The sequence below is a fragment of the Macrobrachium nipponense genome, chromosome 38, assembly GCF_015104395.2.
Source record: "Macrobrachium nipponense isolate FS-2020 chromosome 38, ASM1510439v2, whole genome shotgun sequence".
Lineage (NCBI taxonomy): Eukaryota > Metazoa > Arthropoda > Malacostraca > Decapoda > Palaemonidae > Macrobrachium > Macrobrachium nipponense.
The window spans coordinates 23,364,918-23,385,433 of record NC_061098.1 but is presented as its reverse complement, the minus strand read 5'-3'; the positions used below and the strand labels follow the sequence as shown (position 1 = coordinate 23,385,433).

Below are 20,516 nucleotides of genomic sequence, written 5' to 3'. Positions count from 1 at the left end.
AGTTGACATTTTCATTAGGCTTTAGAATATACCGTTTGTCACTTTGGAAAATCTTTGGCGACATTCTTCACTGACAACCATTTTTTAATACGTTAAATTGTCATAAAATATGTCATCTTTGGCAACATTCTTCATTGACAACCATTTTTTTAATGCGTTAAATTGTCATAAAATACGTCATCTTCAATCTCATCATCTCCAACTCCTTTTAATTTTTGTTTTTGATGTAAATTTATTAATAGAATATGTAATAGAAATATCCGTTTCTACATTTTATCCCGACGTGAGAATAAATAGTCTATTCCGACGAAACGTCCGAATAAACTGTTGATAATAATTATTTCATCACATTCCTGTTCTGACCTATGAATATATATTACTTTTGCTATATACGACACTGATACACCAATATGCAGCCAGATACCTCAAAACTCGTCAATTAACCTTCTCGTCAACATCAGTGGCGCGCACCTTTTTCCGATACTGGAAGCCATATAAAGGTCAGTGGCCATTTCTATTAGGGAAAGTGCCACGCCGACACATCTTTGCGTAAAAGTGCACGAGCCAAGCAGAGCTGGCATTGCAATATTTATGTGAAAAGGAAGAGACTCTGCTCCGAATTCTGCAGAGAAAATTTCGAAATTGACATCCTAGGCGCCTTTCGTACAGGCTGTTCTGAACATGACCGACTGAATTCAGTTTTGTTTTCCCGTCTTTGATGTCAGTCTAACCTTTTTCTTTTTCCTTTTTCGTTTCAGTCACGTGGATCACTTGTTTTTTTTGGTGGGGTGGGTGCATGCTGGAGGTGGGTCTTGTGTTAAGGAGCATCCTAAATGTGATTTTATATTCCCTGTTTTGTAACTGAATGCCTTTTTTCCACTGGGGTAGGCATACGTTTGCCATATCCAAGAAGGCTGGAATACTTGCTTGATCATTTCGCAAACAAGAGACTTCGAGATACGAACCCTAAACGCTAACTTATAAGTCCATTTCAAAAATCCCTTACGACACAACAGTATTCTGAGTCGGAAAAACAAACCTATTAGGAACTGTATTTAACAACTTCAAAACATCGTTGCCAGGGTCACCAGGAGAAGAGCTTCGCGCTTCGATGAAAAATTGGGAGGGATAAATTCGTTTCCTCTTTTTCAGTCTCTCATGTAATCCTCTTATCTCCTAAATGCAGTTTTCGGAAATACCTCTCGCTAATGTTAGTTATTCACAGGGTTCTCTTTTCCTGATCGTGGGTTTTTCAGTTTTTAGTTTTCTTTAAAAGAAAACTATTGAAATGGAAATTTGTCTGCCCGTCGGCACTTTTTCTCTCCGCCCTCAGATCTTGCAAAACTACTGAGGTTAGAGGGCTGCAAATTGGTATATTGGTTATCCATCCTCCAGTCATCAAACATACCAAATTACAACTCTTTAGCCTCAGTAGATTTTATTTCATTTTAGGTTAAAGTTAGTCATAAAAGTGCGTCTGGCATATATATAGGACAGGCTACCACCTGGCCGTGGTTAGTTTCATGGGCCGCGGCTCATGCAGCGTTATACTGAGACTACCGACAGGTAGATCTATTTTCGGTGGCCTTAGTTATACGCTGTACAGAAAACTCGATTGCGCGGAAGAAACTTCGACGCATTTTTGCTTTTAATCAAGGTAATTACTCAGTAGTGGAGACTTGTTTTTCTGTGACAACTATCTACAAGAGACACATGGTTTAATTTTTTCACTATTTTTTGCGATAATCTGTTTACTTAGTACATTATTCCATTTTCCGCCATGAAAGGCTATTTCAGGCGAGTTATGATTCTGTTATTCCTGCACATCAAGTGCGCAGTTAGGTATTGATCACCATTAATTACCTGATACTCTCTCTCTCTCTCTCTCTCTCTCTCTCTCTCTCTCCCTCTGTCTCCCTGCTCACTAACTTACGAGTCAAGAACACGATAGGAATAATAAAAAAAGAACATGGAGGAAGAGGTTTATACATGTGACTTAAATCATGACGTTTTGATGAAACTGTTGACAGCGGCCCTCAGTGTTAATGTATTTAAGTGGGGCGAGAACCATTACATACAAAGAAATAGCGTGGCCAGGGATTCGAGTTTTTATCTGATCTTAGCCACCATCTTTATGGAATGGTTTGAAAAGGGTGAGGTGGGCATATTAAACAAAGGGAACTGGAACATCATCAAATGGGTAAGATACGTAGATATCTTGATTATTTACAAGGGAGAAAGGGAAGAACTACACAAGTTCCTAGAAAACATAAATGAATTAAATGAACCAAGCAAGTTCGCAATAGAAGAAGAGGCGAGAGAAATGTTTCTTGTATGTACTGGTAAGAAGGGAAGAGGAAAGTTTAAAATTCAATGTCTACAGAAAGAACCCACACTAATTCATACATACATATGTTCTCTAGTCAGAGGAAATAAATCAAAATGCAGTCCCGAATTCTTAGATGAAGAGCTGGAATACCTGAGAGAGAGGTTTAGGAGATCAGGATACACATCTTCCTAGAAAACATAAATACATTAAATGAACAAATCAAGTTCGCAATAGAAGAAGGGGCGAGAGAAATCCGTTTCTTAGATGTACTGTAAGGAAGGGGAAAATTTAAAATTCAAGGTCCACAGGAGGGAGACACTAATTCAAACATACTTATGTTCTCTAGTCATATGATAGGCATTAAAATGAGAGTAATGACAGGGTTGGCCTTTAGGGCTAAAAATATTTGCAGTAACAAATTCCTAGAGGAAGAGCTGGAATACCTGAGGGAGAGTTTTAGATAAGGATACTGATGGGAGCGGCCATACATTATGGCATGAAAAAACTATATTGGGGAAATTGAAGGGACGGAAAAGGAACCTTTGAAAGGGAAGAAAATAATTATAGTCCCGGGCAACAAAATTATTACACCCATCAACCGGGAGGTAGGTAATTTCAAAATGATAGGTAGTTACAATGCTTGTAACTTTTTTGAATAAATAGCTCCGCTGGATACCATGTAGTTTGAATGAGGTCCTTTTAGTGATTGTACTATTGCACAGAAAAATTATGTATGTGATAAGTTAGTATATATATTACACACACACATATGTATATATATATATATATATATATATATATACATATATATAATATATATATATATATATATATATATATATATATATATATATATATATATATTATATATGACTGGTTAACAATGTTCTGTAACAACAGAAGTTCATCTAATAAAAGGAGCCCATAAAAACACCAAAATATAGAGAAAAAAGTACTATATTCAGAGACTGCTGTCTCCCTCTTCAGGTAGATGAATGAGAAAAGTTTACAGAAAAGGTGGTATTTATACCAAGAGGTCCATCCACAACAAGCCAATTTAAGTCACCCCGCTGATAATCTTCCTTTAATCTTCTTAAGGGTTGGTTGAATGAAGAGGTTGTCGATCGTGTCCGAAATCCATGCTCCTTTTGAGATGTTCATTACCTGCCTCTCTTTTATTAAGGCCGATTCCATCATTTGACTCTTGTACCGGCAGTTGCTGCTATAAATTACACGTGACAAATTCCAGTTTATTCTATGGTTATGTTCATTTATATGGTTGAAAAAATAGCAGAGTTCTGTTGTCCATACCTAACTGACCGTTTGTGTTGTATTAATCTCTGGGAAGGGATTACCTGTAAATCGATGTAAGATTGGTCACAGTCCTGGCATGGGATTCGTATACCCCAGAGTCCTTTGAGATGCCTTTTGTTGGACGTTAATCAGGGATTTGGCTAAGGGTGTTTAAGTAATACAAAAGGTTCGATTTTCCGAAGGGATTGGTTATCTCTTAATCGTGTCCAGGTGGGGAATTATTATTTTATTGTTGGGTGTATCTCTGGTCTTGTCTTTAGGGGGTCGGTAGAAAATTACGTTTGCTTTGTGAATTGCTTTCTCAATTATATGGTCAGGATATTTTAAAGACGAAAGTTGCTTGCGAATTAGTTCAAAGTTCTTTTTCCAGGAATTCTGGGGAACAAATCGTAAGGCTCTTAAGAACAAGTTACTAGCTACACCTATCTTGATAGTACTGTCGTGATAGCTAAAGTAGTGAATGTATGAAAGTGAGAACGTTGGTTTTCTGTATATGGTGAATTTGTATTCTGTCGTATCTCTGATTATTAAAACATCAAGAAAAGGAATTTTGTTGTCTGTTTCCCATTCAACTTAAATTTGATGCTGGGCACTAATGTGTTTAATTTCGCGAGGAATTCATTAAAATTGCCCCACCTATTATCCCAAAATGTTAGGATATCATCCACGTATCTCATCACAGCATGTTTTTGGGTTTTTATTGCATTTATTACTGTAGTTTCAAAGTATTCCATGTACAGATTGGCTAGAACAGGACTTAAAGGACTACCCATTACTACACCCGAATTTTTGCTTTGTCGATATGATTTCCCCGAATGGAAAATACGTTAGTTAGATGCCCACATAATTCAACTAGTTTATTATTTTGTCCAAGGCGCCAAAGGGAAAGAACGAAATTGATCTGAATATGGGGATAATTTTGTTAACCCTTAAAAAAACTGAAGGCAACGTTCCTGTACTGGTACATTTAGTGAACAGGGGATAATCTGACGTCAAAGGCTTAAAAGTTTTATGTTGTGAAGTGGTTATATGTGCTTCTCTGAATTTGTGACAAAAAGATCTTCCGAACATGTTTAATGTGACTGGGATAAAAGGTGCCTAAAAAAGGGGAAAGGGATGGCCAGCTTAACCATTTTATAAATTTTGTAAATTGAAAGCTCCGGCACATGAAACGATGGGTCTGAATGGAAGAGTTGTCTTTGGTTGAGTTTTTTGGGAAAGGCCCATAACAAAAAGGGTAGGTAATTTAGGATTAATTAAGTTTAAATTTCTCCTAATAGTTTCAATACTTTTTCTTTTGTCTTTGGACCAATTAATCTTACTTTCCGAAAAAATTCCTGTGGGAACGTTTTTGGAGGGGATTTTTCGTCAGTTTTTCGTATGTGTTTTGTTGTCGCCTAAGGGAGGCTTGGTTTGATTTTTTTTTGTTTTCCCCCAAGGTATAAGTCTTGTCCATTATTACGATTTTTGGCCGTCAGTTTGTCGGATTCTACTTATTATTAATAACATCTAACTTTTTTAGCGAGTGGATGGCTATCATGAATCTGGCGAGGAACAGGATATTTCTTATGTAAATCAGTTAAAAGTCATTTAGTAACAGCTCCCATTTTAAAACATAATCTCTTCACTGGTTGTAAGTTTTTGTCCAAGATAATGAATTTTATCAAAACGCCAACTATGAAGTTCTAGGTTGTTTTTTGCGGTCTGGCATAAGGGCGAAGGATAAGCCTAAATTTAAAACTAAATGTGATTTACAGATTAAGGGGGGTGTTTCGGATAAGTTTAAAACTTTGTCGTTTTTGTTGCGCCTTTTTTTCCCCCAAGGTTTTATTCCACCGCACTATTTGTCTCATTAGGTTATTTAACTTGGCGTATAAGTCTGTTGGAAATGAGTCACCGCTATTGATAGGCAGCAATGTTCGGAAAACAGAATGAAATCAGAATAACCTGTATAATGTGGTCCGTAGGGTGAGGAGGTGCGAAGATTTAGACTGGGTTTCATATATTCACTGCTCTGCGTAGTTATGAAGAGTTGTCGTTTTTTCGTATCGGTTGATTCTTTCCTCCAGGAAAATACTTGTTTTCGTGAGCAGAGGGAAGGGGGTGTCCGAATTGCAGAGTCCGTCTCCCGAATCCGTATATTTTTTGGTAGTACTTGCTCTTTGATGCATTGTCATTCCTAAAACGTGTTTTTTTTTGGTTTTTTCCAGCCCGTGTAAGTCTGATCAGTTCTTTCTCAAACTTGCAGAAAGATTGGCCTTTGAACTTCTGGAAGTGAGTGAAGTAATCCTAATCTTCGCCTTCCTCACTACGGACCACATATACATTATACCTGGATTTCATTCTGTTTCCGACATTGGACTGCTATAATAGCGTGACTCCATTCCAACAGACTTCTCGCAAAAGTTAAATAACCTAACCTAATAGCCAAAGTAGTTGCGTTGGAATAATCATTGAAGCAAACAAGACCAAAAGTTTTTAAACTGTATTCCAACACCCCCCTTACTGTAAATCAACATTTAGTTTTAAATTTAGGCTTTATCCTTTCGACCTTATGCCAGACCGGCAAAAACAAACCACCTAGACTTCATAGTGGCGTTTTTGATAAATTCAATATCTGACAAAAACAACTACAACCGGTGAAGAGATATGTTTAAAAGGTAAAAGGTTAGTGTTACTAAATGCCTTTAACTGATTTGTACATAATAAAATATCCTGTTTCCTCCGCAGATTCATGATAGCCATCCACCTCGCTGAAAAAACGTTAGATGTTTTAATAATTGTAAGTAGATCCGACAAAGACGGCAAAATCGTAATAATGGACAAGACTTCTACCTTGACAAAATCAACCAGCTCCTTAGCGACACAAAAACACATACGAAAACTGGACGAAAAATCCCCTCCAAAAACGTTTACCCACAGAATTTTTTCCCCCCCCTGGAAAGTAAGATTAATTGGCAAAGACAAAAACACGAGTTTATTGAACTATTAGAGAAATTTTAAAAGTAAATTAATCCTAAATTTACCCCTATTTTTTATGGTGCCTTCCCAAAACTCCACAAAGACTAATCTTCCATTCAGACCCCATCGTTTTTCATGTGCCGGAGCTTTCAATTTAAAAACAAATTTTCTAAATGGTTGTTTAGCTCGGCCTCCTTTCCCCCTTTTTTAGGACCACCTTTTCTCCCAGTAACCATTAAACCATTCGGAAATATTTTTTGTCTCACAAAATTCTCAGAGAAGCCACATTTATACCACTTCACAACATAAAACTTTTTAAGCCTTGACGTAGAATTCCCACCTGTTCACTAAAGTACCAGTAACAGGACGTTCTTCAGTTTTTAATTTTAAGGGGTAAAAAAAAAAAAATTATCCCCATATTCAGATCATTTCCCTTTGGCGCTTGACAAAATAATTAAAAGGCTAGTTGAATTATGTGCATCTAATAACGTATTTTCATTCTCGGGGAATCATTCTTTTAACAAGCAAAAATTCGGTGTAGTATGGGTAGTCCTTTAAGTCCTGTTCTAGCCAATCTGTACATGGAATACTTTGCAAACTACAGTAATTGGGTTCCAATAGCGAATAAAACCCAAAACATGCCTGTAGGCTGAAGCTACGTTGGATGATTCATCCTAACATTTTGGGATAACTAGGGGGGTGGGGCAATTTTTAATGAATTCCTCGCGAAATTAAAACACATTGAGGGTGCCAGCATTCCAAATTTAAAAGTTGAATGGGAAACCAGACAACAAAATTTCCATTTTCTTGATTTTTTGTGTTAATAATCAGATATACGACCAGAATACAATCATACCCATATACAGAAAACCAACGTTCTCAACTTTCATACATTCAACTGCTTTAGCTATCACGGACAGTACTATCCAAGCCTAGGTGTAAGCTAGCTAACTTGGTTCTTATGAAGCCCTTACGAATTTGTTCCCCAAATTCCTTGACTGAAAAAGAATTTTGAACTAATTCCGCAAGCAACTTTCGTCCTTTAAAATTTATCCTGGACCATATAATTGAAGGAAAGAAAGCAATTCACAAAGCCAAAACGTAATTTTTCTCACCAGGGAGCCCCCTCAAAGGACAAGACCAGATATACACAACAAATAAAAAATAATAAGTTCCCCAAACCTGGACCGACGTTAAGAGAAATAACCGGAATTCCCATTCGGTGAAAATCGAAACCCTTTTTGTATTTACTTACCCAAACCCACCTTAGCCCAAATCCCTGATTAAACGTTCCAACAAAAGGGCATCTCCAAAGACCTCTGGGGTGTACGAAATCCCATGCCAGGACTGTGACCAATCCTTAGATCGGATTCTACAAGGTAAAATTCCCCCTTCCCCAGAGATTAATTACAACACAAACGGTCAGTTTAGGTATGGACAACAGAACCTCTGCTATTTTCAACCAATATTAAATGAACATAAACCACCATAGAAATAAACTGGAATTTGTCACTTCGTGTAATTTTATTGTTTAAGCAGCAACTGGCCGGTACAAGATGTCAAATGATGGAATCGGCCTTAATAAATAAGAGAAGGAGGGCAGGTAATGAACATCCTCAAAAGGAGCATGGATTTTCGGGAACACGATCGACAACCTCTTCATTCAACCCGAACCCTTAAGAAGATTGCTAAAGGAAAGATTAATCAGCGGGGGTGGACTTAAATTGGTCTTGTTTGTGGATGGACCTTTTATTGGTATAAATACCCCACCTTTTCCTGTAAACTTTTTCTCATTTCATCTACCTTGAAAGGGAGGGAGACAGCAGTCTCTGAAATATACGTTGAGCCTTTTTTGTTTTCTTATATTTTTGGTGTTTTATTTTTAGGGGCCCTTTTCCTTTTATTTCAGGAATAGTATATATATATATGTGTGTGTGTGTGTGTGTGTGTGTGTGTGTGTGTATCCTTAAGTCACAGTAGAATGGGGATTGACACTTGGGGCTTGGAACAAGCACTTTCGTTGTTTATTTCTACATTCTCAAGTTCACACTGAATCGAAAAGAGGTTGAGAGACTTATCTACACAAAGGGGGCAGGGCTTACAATTTATTAATCTTGGCAGAATGTTCTTTGAGCAAAAAAAGACATGAAAAGAAGACTAAGAGCCAATCGTTGACCGTTGGCTTTTGATTCCTGTGTGAACTTGAGAATGGTAGAAATAAACTTCGAAAGTACTTGTTCCACGTAGTACTCACCTTCTACCGTGGATTTAAGGATATTCTCAACACGTGTTCCTTCGTTCTGCGTTGGACACACACACACACACACACACACACACACACACACACACACACACACACACACACACACACACACACACATATATATATATATATATATATATATATATATATATATATATATATATTATATATATATATATAATTCGAAAACCTGTACATCAAGCTAATCCCGTGGTAACTAAGCACAGAGTCATGATTTACCATAATATCCTTTGTAGGAGGCATACACTGGTATCTCATTACTTCAGACTTTCACCAGAACGGAAGAGATGAATTTGACTTCTTCTGACAGCTCATAGTTCCTCTTCTTCTGCAATTTTTCCGGACAGACGTCCCCATGTGTGCTCAAGGGCGGGTCACAGTGACTGCGGTCGAAGGAGAAGTGGTCTCTCTCCGGTGCAAAGTCGACGCCTATCCGTCGAACGTGACTTTCTATTGGCTGTTCAACAACACCGTGGATTCCACGCGCTTCAGGAAGAATGAGGTGGGTTGGTGTCTATCAAAAGTTTCGCGAACGTAAACTGCTATAATTTTTCATTCTCATTTCTTTTGTATTTTCCGGATTTATCTTTATATTGTTCCTCGTATCATTGATGCGCATTCTTCAAGGATGGCTTCTTTTCAATTGCATGACAAAAAGAAATATATTTTGATACATAAATGTGGATTTTTTAACAATTTGTTTTCATAAGATTGTGAATTTCTTAACAATTGCATGAATGTTTATCAAAACTTTCGTTGACTTAAACTTTTAAACTCTTCTCATTCCTGTTTGATTTTTAATCTCCTCTTGGAATTAATATCTATTTTTACACGCAATATAGACGCATAATCCTGAAGGTCAGTTGTTTCAAAATGCCTGTTTAATTATTTATTTCCTCGTGGAATTAAAGTTTATTTTTACACGCATTATTGGCGAATAATCCTGAAGGATAGTTGTTTCAAACTGCCCGTTTAATTTTTTATTTCCTCGTGGAATTAATGTCTATTTTCACACGCATTACTGATGCATAATCCTGAAGGATAGTTGTTTCAAACTCCATGATTCCCGCATGAAAACTTCCAAAATGTTTTGTTAACCATATCCTTGAAAAGGTGCCTTAATGTCTCCCACTGGAATGATTCTTGTTATCTTTGTTAGAGAGGTAATGGAATGGCATATAATTTATATTCTTTAATTATCTTTTTTATAAATACTAATGGATATTTCTTACACTGGGTACCTCATCTTCAGTGCATATATGTTATCTATTCTCCTAAGGAGTTTGTAAGATCTAACTCTTTCTGTCGATCTAGAGTTCATATCTGGTCTCGGAAGCTCACAGCTTCGACTGTCAGAAGTAAATATAAGTTGCTTTCGCTTTGGATGAACCTGGGTGCCTTCGGTCACCTCTTTGATAAAAAGGAAATGTTACCATATTGCTACTGATTTGCTCTATAGTAAATACATAGTTTGGGCTCTGATGCCTACATGGGCACGTCACACCGGCTCCAAAAGATCTTATACATATATACTTCACATTCCTGAGGGTACCATTAATCACAATCTATCTGAAAATCATTTCAGTTCAAACCTTTCATAGATTTGAAAACAACATACATCTCCCGCTCCAAAAGATCTTATACATATAGGCTTCATATTGCTGAGAATACCAGTAATCATACTCCACCTGAAAATCATTTCAGTTCAGTAGCTTTCAAAGACTTAAAAACAATATACAGGTGTTTTTAAAGTAATTATTCCCCGTTTGAAACGAAGGTATGTATAATGATTCACAAAACTACTCAGTCAGTATCGTTGCCGAAGTATTTAGTGATTTTGTATTTAATACACTTTATTCCTCCTTCCTTCAGTATACAATCAGCGGCCTGGAATCGACTCTGCGGTACGTGGCCTATTCAGCGAGGGACTACGGAACCGTCTTTTGCTGGGCTTCGAATTTGGTGGGGCGGCAGGAGGACCCTTGTGCCTTTACCCTGCAGCCGGCAGGTGAGGGAGGCTCAGGTGTTTAAAGTTCATATGCCAGGGGCCGAGAAAATTACACGGGGTGTAATTAAAAGAAGCTGCTTTCCGCGTTATGTTATGTGTGGCTCTGTTCAGAAATCAATGCCTGGCAGCCATATTTCGTAAACAACGGCTGAAAGACCAGACCAATATTATGCCTGCGTGCAGAATCTATTTGATTTGATATTCAGAAATGTTTAGGTGATTCCATTCAATTTGCATTCCTCGGAAACTCCCGCGTATATTTCGGGTGCTGAATTTATCAATATACTCTTTACTGAGGACGTTCAATTAGTGTTCGGCTGCGAAGTGTTTATTTTCATATCATCAGTTTGAGCAGCGTTTTTTACTTAATAAGACTGAGATCCATTATGTCCCTGAAGGGAAAGTATTTTGAATGATCTGCATTATACCTTTCTCTCTCTCTCTCTCTCTCTCTCTCTCTCTCTCTCTCTCTCTCTCTCTCTCTGCTATGTCCTTGAAGAAAAAGTATTTTGAATGATATGCATTACACCTTTCTCTCTCTCTCTCTCTCTCTCTCTCTCTCTTCTCTCTCTCTGCAATACCCTTGAAGAAAAAATATTTTGAATGATTTGCAATACACCTTTCTCTCTCTCTCTCTCTCTCTCTCTCTCTCTCTCTCTCTCTCTCTCTCTCTCTCTCTCTCTCTCTCTCTCTCTCTCTCTCTCTCTCTCTCTCTCTCCATTCAAAGCCGGAATTATTCTGCAGATTAGTTTTCCGCAAAAATTCCTCCCAATTAATACGAGAAGTTTTTTGTTTTTGTTTTTTGTTTTTGTTTTTCGCCCTTCCATGAAACAAGCAAATCATATTTCGGTCTGAATTTCCTTCGATTTTTGGCTCCAGTTCCTTTATGGATGTGTTTCAAGTTTTCTGGTCCATTTTTCTGGTCCATATCAACTTCGTTCTTCGGTATATTAATTCTGAAAAGGTGCATCAGACGTGTATTGGGGTCAGTAGCTTAGACCCCTTTAGAATGTTCATGACACAACGCAGGTCAATTGAGGAAAGTTGGGAAAACTAGGTCAGTGTTCAAGCATTATTATCGTTAATATATTTCTATTGGCACTACTTTGGGCATTATCAGTTATTAGAATAAATGTACTGATATCTGACCTACTTTTGTGTTTATATTGTATCGGTATATTTTCAACTTAATGGTTATGCTTTTTCGTTCACATATTTCTAAATGCGTCTGATTCTGCTTAATGAGTTATTGGGATAATTTAGTGATATATGACATAATCTAATGTTTAATTTTCATGAATATATTCATAATTGCATCTGATCACTAACAAAGAGTTATTTATATTAGGCAGTTTCTGAAAATTCATTGAGAATTATTTATAAAAGATCTAAATCTGTAGACGCATCTTCCTCTACAGATTTTTGTACTCGAAAAATTTGATGAACAAATTTGATATCACATACGAAAATCGAATATAGATTCAACTTAAACCCCGTCAAATTGGTCCAATTTAGTATTCATCAAACCTGCATCAACGCTGACAGATTTGAAAACCAGAGACTAAGTGGATAAAAAAAAATTGATCTCTAATTAACTAATTGATTGCAGGTCTCGGGAACTGTTATCCATGACTCCCCAGTAAAATCAGTTTCACTATACTATTATCTTCATATCCCCAGGTGCTCCAGACAGCGTTCATGACTGCGTGTTAGCCAACCAGTCAGCCGGGTCATTGCTAATCACCTGTAAACCAGGTGCGGACGGAGGACTTACCCAGACTTTCAGGTAAGAGAGAGAAAATCATTTTAATTTTAGATGTAAGGGACACCGATGAGATGGATGGTCGTAACATATGCGAATCTCAGAAGCTAATTTATAAAGCCTTTCATTTTATTTGTTACAGAGAAGGTTTTTATAAAAAAGCGAGACGATAAAACTTAGAACTGATCCTGTTTTGGATAGAATTTTTTTTTATTGTCACTTCGACGAAAAGATTTAGAGAAATAAGGTATACTTGGTAGATATAGATGAAATCGCATGATGCATATTTTGAGATATATATTATATATATATATATATAGATATATATATATATATATATATATATATATATATATATATATACGTATATATATATATATATATATATATATATATATATATATATATATATATATATATATATATATATGTATATGTATACTATATATATATATAATTATATATATATATATATATATATATATATATATATATATATATATATATATACATATATATATATACATATATATATATATATATAGTATATATATATATATATACATATACATATATATACAGATATATATATATATATATATATATATATATATATATATATATATATATATGCGTGTGTGTGTGTGCTTTTATTTCCAAGTTTTGTATCTCCATCACAGTTATGAAATACTCTTTTTCTCTCCGGATTTAAAATGCTATCCTCCCATTCTGGCATACACGTAAAAAAAAAAAAGTAATATATCACTTACTTTTCCCTTTATATGAGTAAAATTCTAAAAAGACATATTACACAAGACGCCATTGCCAGAATGATCCCCGACGCAATACAGTTACCCTGAAAGTGGAAGATATCTTGGAAGATATTCCCTAGACCCCAGAACGGAGTAACTTAAGATTCTCCCTAGGGGGAAACGACCTTTCGTCGAAATGCCAAGGCTGGGGAGAGAAGCTCTTCCCCACAAAGTTTAAGTCCTGCGTCTATTGTTAGGGAGATTGCTAGGGAGGTTGTTAGGGAGATCTTGCGTTGGGTAGTAGTGGCTATATTAACCCGTGTTATTAAAACTTCTGGATACGTGGACTGGGTACGGTATTCTTTTTTGATATTGAAATGACTTGTGGTTTTTACGTTTTTGTAGTGACTTTTGTAATTATGTAATTAGTTTTACATATAGCAAATGCCCGTAAAATATTTGTGGATATTTATTGAATTTCTGGCATGCGTTAATTTATGCATGTTTGTAAATGCATATCTTATATATATATTATATATAATATATATCTATATATAAATATAATTATATATTATAATATTATTCATTATATATATATATATATAATATATAGTATATGTATATTATCGATGGGTGTGGGTTGTGGTGTGTTTGTGTGTGTGGTGTATAGTTAGATATATATATAATATATATATATATATATATATGTGTGTGTGTGTGTGTGTGTGTATACACATATATATATATATATATATTTATAATATAGAATATATATATATATATATATATTCAGTTAACACAACTAAAAAACAAGAATTGTAAATACGGCAAAAATAGTGCTAATGACCATTAATAAGTAAATGTTATTATTAACTTTGATTATGTAGGCTATATCACGTTTAAATCAACTGAAACAAGACCAGAAATCATTTTAGTGTGGTCTTCAGTTAGAGCAAAGAAAAACTACAGGTTTTTTTTTTTTTTGTTAGAATATTATTTTCAAGAAATCAAGCGAGCAACTAACCCCTATTTTTGAGCACTTCTGTTAATCGAAAATTGCTAAAGAAATATTTCAAACATGAAATAACCACTTTCGCAAAACCACTTCCTATTAAATTTTAACCTGCGAATTCCAACATTCAAATAACGTGAACCGCTCCTCATCAAAATATTAAATAAAACGCGCGGGAAAAAAATCTAAAAAAAAAAAACCGCGAAAAAATGAACAAACTTTACGTTTCACTCAAATATAATTTGAACTAGGCGACAGATGCAGCAGTCGGCGGAATCCACGACCTATAAATCTCTCTTGCATTAATATTCGGGTCACTGAAATACGATGGCTCTATAAAGTCCCTGCTGCTGCTACCTAACTCTCATTAAATAACTTTGGAGGGGAGGTGAGGGTGGAGGGTTGGGGGGAAGTCCCAAAGGAATAAGTTATCTATCACGAGTGTAATATTTTTTATGCATTCGTAGTGAAGGCATCTGCTCAGCTCGGGCGGCTGTGGGGAACGGTGAGTTATATACGTGGATACACCTTTGGGTTTTTCGTTTTATTTCTTTGGGTGTTCTTGTATAACGCACACACGTGCGCATACATGTAATAATCTTAGTATATATATATATATATATATATATATATATATATAATATATATATATGCATCAAGCTACAAATGTCCTTTGATATCGAATTCGGTCTACCTCGGAATTAATATATTTTGATATACGTTAACCGAAAGGGAATTTTTTAGTTGATAATAATTTCGTCCTCTCGTGGGTTCGAACCAGCGCCCAGCGGACAGAGGAGAAATCAGGACTTCAGTGATCTTATCGACTAGGCCAATATGATCATCTACGATGGTCTTTGTACCAATTATATTAATCTACACATATCTCACCCTTTAGTTTTCTTGCACTGAAAATTCTAACTTTTTGTCTTTCATTACAGATATATATTTATAGATAGATAGATAGATAGAGCTTCTTTCTAATCTCCCCAACATGAGTTCGTATCGAATCGCCAGTTACCCTTTCACCTCCGTCTCTTTCCAGAGCTGCCGTCTATTCTTCCGGGGTCATCGAGCCCGTCCGGGTCCTGGAAGGGATGTCACCCGTCTTCACAGTGGAGGGCTTGGCCCCTGGGGAAGACTACGTCGTCACTCTGACGGCCATCAACCGGAGGGGGTCATCCCCACCTGTCTCCCTAGAGGCCTTCACGCTTAAGGTTGCCGAGAACAGGATGAGTGAGTGTCATGTTCAATTTGGGGTTTTTGTAGGGTTAAGGTTGAAGGCTCCCTGAGGGAGGTTTCTTTTTTTCGGGGGGAGGGGGGGGTTGAAGGGGGAGGGGGGTGAGATGGTCTTTTTTTTTAAGGGTGAGGAGTGAGAAGGGAATTGGAGGTTACTGTATTTCACACCACGCCATTTATCCATACCTCCATTTTTATCATGCCGCATGCAATGTGGAAGTGGTTCGTCTTTGAAACTTCAACCTTTTGTATGTTATGTTATATACATATATATACATATAGATAGATATATATAACAAAATCCACGCAGGAATGGGAAGCAATGGAGTACATTTGCGAGGCCTTTCGACACCTCGTCCGTTACTAAGTAAAGGACGAGAAGTCGAAAGGCCTCTCAGCGTTACTCCCTTGTTTCACTTTCCTTTGTGGCTTTTTTTTATTTATTGTTCATCACGCCCCATACTTTCGTGATTCAGTCATTTAAATATATATATATATATATATATATATATATATATATATATATATATATATATATATATATATATATATATATATATATATATATATATATATATATATATATATATATATATACATATACATATATATATATATAGGTATAAGCAACGAAGGAAAGTGAAACACTGAAGTTGCTGCAAGATCTTTCGACTCACGTCCTTTACTTAGCAGAGTTGGTCTGCTAAGTAAAGGACGTTGAGTCGAAAGGTCTGCGCAGCTACTTCAGTACTCCAGTGTGTTACTTTCCTTTGTTGCTTATGCCTCTATTTATGCATTTATCATGTTCCAAACTTTCGTGTTTCAGTTTTATGTATAATATATAATATATATATATTATATATATATATATTATATATCTATATATATATAATTATATCTATATATATATATATAAATATATTATATATATATATGTGTGTGTGTGTGTGTGTGCGTGTGTGTGTGTGTGTGTCGCATATATATAAAACTGAATCATGAATGCTTGGAACGTGATAAATGAATAAATAAAGGCATAAGCCACAAAGGAAAGTGAATCACTGGAGTACTGAAGTAGCTGCAAGGTCTTTCGACTCAACGTCATTTACTATATATATATATCTATATATATATATATATATATATATATTATATATATATCTATATAGATATATAGATAGATAGATGATATATAGATAGATAGATAGATATATATATATATATATATATATATATATATTATATATATATATATATATATATATGTCTCTATATACACCATACTACTCACTATAATCAGGAAAACAATGAACAACCAAAATTATACGTTTTCTTTCCCATACAGTTTCAGGAGTATCGAGCACCCAGCCTGAACCTGAAGAAACTCCCTCGGGGGCTGTGTCCCCCCTTCTGGGGGTGTTTCTGGGGATTGTGGGCGCCTTCCTCCTGCTGGCTACTGCCGTGGTGTTCGTCACCCGGAAGCACTGCTCCAGGGACTCTGCAAGCACTCCTGATCTTGTGGCAGGACAGGGTAACACTCACTTTGGGTTTTCTGTTGAATCTTTATGTTGGGGATTAGCGTGATTATTTTTCTTTTTTTTTGGGGGGGGGGGATGATTTCGTTATAATGAAAAGATTTGTGAAGAGTGAGTTTTATGCGAGTTTTATGCTATACCAATATTCATTATATAACAGTATCATCTCAGATATCGGCATAATTTTGAAAATCTCCAGTATTATTATCTTAGATAATTATTCTGGCTTGGAATAATGCAGCACCATGTATATATATAATATATATATATATATATATATATATCATCATATATATATATATATATATATATATATATATATATATATATACATATATAAGGTATTTATAACTATATATATATATATAGATATATATATATTATTATATATTATATATATGTATATATAAAATAAATACAGTATACTTATTCATATATATATTATATATATATATATATATATATGTATATATATATATATATATATATATATATAATTATATATATATACATGTATAAGCAGAAATACACACCTATATATATATAAATGTTCGGCGGTTTTATACCCAATATGGCCATATGAAACAGCTAATATTATTTATAAGAAATATTAGATTTTTTACTTTCTAATAAGTAATTTAGTCTTAATATCAACAGGAATATCATTAGAAAAAAATGGATACTAACAATTTAATTTTCTACATCTTCCTCTAAACAGACATCCACCTAAATCATTTTAATTTTCAAACTCCATTCACCTTTACAATGTCATTATTTTCAGAACTCGAGGCCAAAGAGGAGGGCCAAGACGCGGGAGGAACCTCAGAGGGAATGACCAGAGGACACGATGCCGTGGACACCCCTGACCTGACCGAATCTGACCCTTTCCTGGTGAGTGTTTTGATGTGTATTCATTTATAAGAACGCACAGGAAATCTGGTATTCATTCAAGTGGTCATTTTTTATTCAGAGTAAAGAAACATTCATGTTTGAATCAACTTTTTTTTAGCAGACTCATTATCTTTAAATTGTTTTCTAAATTTTGTTTGGCACCGATAAGCCATCATCAGCTTCTTGTTATACAGTCAATTTTATCCGTGTATTCAAAGTGGTTCATCCTAATTCGGTGTAAATTAAACTTTTTGTGTTTTGTGGGTGAGGTTTGAACCTGCTCTCTTTCGAGTAGACTGATTCTTTTCAAATTCCTTGCTTGCTTGACTTTGATAAGTCGCCAGCTCGGTTCTTGATACGCATTGAGAGACTTCACCTCCGACTTATTTTTATTACGATAATAATCTCCTTTTCTATTGACTATCATGCTTTAGACCTAACGTTCTGTAAACCTTAAAAAGATTAGAATGTAGAGGTTTATGTTATTTTCATACGTGGTGACCTTCCTCTTCAATTATGTTACTCTTTTCACTATTAGTTAGTTTTCATATAAGATATTGCCTCTCTCCTTCTTGTAATACCTTTGGTGACTTATGCTTTGGAACTATCGTTCTGTAAACCTTAAAAAGATTAGAATGTAGAGGTTTATGTTTATTTTCATACTTGGTGACCTATCTCTTCATTTCTTGTTACTCTTTCCAGTATCAGTTAATTTTCATATAAGATATTGCTTCTCTCCTCTTGTAATACCTTTGGCGACTATCATGCTTTAGACCTAACGTTCTGTAAACCTTAAAAAGATTAGAATATAAAGGTTCATGTATATTTTCGTACGTGGTGACCTCTCTCTTCATTTATGTTACTCTTTTTAGTATGAGTCATGTCCACAGATTAACAGTACATCCGGGTCCCTTTCAGATGACCTCCGAATGCAGCAGCGGGACCGTTTCCACGCCCGCCAGCGCCGGGGGCGGAGGTGGCGTCTTCACGATTCCCACCCACATTCCTCCACCGCCTCAGTATTGCTCATCGTCTTGCAACGACCTCTCTCCTACGCAGCACGTCGTTCACCACACGCCTCCCGGACAGTCCTCCCAACAGCACATCATCCACCAGGACCAGACGACCTCCCAAATCTCCTTCCCGAGGTCGTCGCCCCAGCAGTACAGGCTACAGAGGTCCGCCTCCGTGGAGCGGTGCGGCGGGACGCGAGCAGTCATCGCGCCGCAGCAGCCTTGCGTGGGGCAGTCCTCGTCGCCTCCGACCCACTGGCCTCCTCTGCAGCACGGGACGCCCGTCACATTCGCCATTCATCACCAGAGCGCCCACCCTCAGCTCGGCGTGATCTACAGCACCTCCACAGACGATAACCTCCACCAGCAACAGCTCAGCGTCATCGCTACGAAGGATGGAGGCAGCTCCGTCGGCTCCAGCGCCAGTGCCATTCACTACGTACAGCCGCTCCCCGGAGTGGACGTGGGCGGCGGAGAGCCGCCGCCGCCCCTCGTTCTCCCCTGCACTTCCTCGATGGACGTGTCGCGAAGCTGCACCAACCTTGCGGGCGCCCACTGCAGCGGGGCGCCCCAACTAGCCATCGGCCTAGCGCCACAACACCTCGGGTCGACCAGCGGAAGCGGTGCCATGCGGCCACAGATGAGCTTCATTCCAGAACAAGGTCTGGAACACTCGACTGAGCCTCCGGTGAACCACTCCAGTCCCAAGGGCCGAGCTAAACACGTGACCTGGACTGGAGGACCGACACACGGGGAGGAGAGCGCAGTCTGAAAGGCAGTCTAGACCACCATCATTCAGGGAACACAACATCTAGTGACTGCGACTCTCGGCTTCGTTTGGTCACGAAAGTTCGGAAGATTTCTCGATTTTGTTTTGGTAGTCACCTGCCATATCCTTCACACAACACGAGGTGCTCATTTTAGAAATAAGATAAAATTAGATATTACTACATATATAAATATAAATATGAACTTTATAAAACGAGAATACTAGAGTTTAAAAAAAAACTTAATCTTTTTTTTTCAATTTTACAATAAACAATCGTCATACTTCGCACATTTTTGGATTGATTTACTCGACGGTAGAGCCTCGTCCCCCTTCTTCCAAAAACCCCCCAAAAAAAAATAGCCCATCCCTTACGATTTTCGAACCTAAACAATATTTCACTAGGTAGATCCCAGTCTTTTATATATAATAATATAAATACAGGCGGAGAATAAGCCTTTTTCTCCACCGTACATACATCCTAAGAAACGAAATGAACTTTTTATATATATCAAAACGCGACTGATTTTACACTAAGGGAACCACATCTCAAGCTAAAAAAAAAAAAAAAAAAAAAAAAAAAAAAAACAGTAGAACTAGCTATCTTTCACAGGTGATATTAGTGAGTCTAATTCTCCCGACCAATGTAAATG

At 36.6% G+C, this 20,516-nt stretch overlaps 1 protein-coding gene across 1 annotated transcript in view; it reads left to right on the top strand.

Annotated features, from left to right (window-relative positions):
* Positions 1–20,193, top strand: part of LOC135209705 (uncharacterized) — a 122,919-nt gene extending 102,726 nt beyond the window's left edge. The window contains exons 12-18 of the mRNA XM_064242468.1: positions 9,236–9,390; positions 10,761–10,896; positions 12,577–12,682; positions 15,468–15,658; positions 17,004–17,189; positions 17,975–18,084; positions 19,003–20,193. Coding sequence (XP_064098538.1) covers positions 9,236–9,390; positions 10,761–10,896; positions 12,577–12,682; positions 15,468–15,658; positions 17,004–17,189; positions 17,975–18,084; positions 19,003–19,869 — 1,751 coding nt within the window. The 3' untranslated portion in view covers positions 19,870–20,193. The remainder of the gene's footprint in view (positions 1–9,235; positions 9,391–10,760; positions 10,897–12,576; positions 12,683–15,467; positions 15,659–17,003; positions 17,190–17,974; positions 18,085–19,002) is intronic.
* The last annotated feature ends 323 nt before the right edge of the window (positions 20,194–20,516 follow it).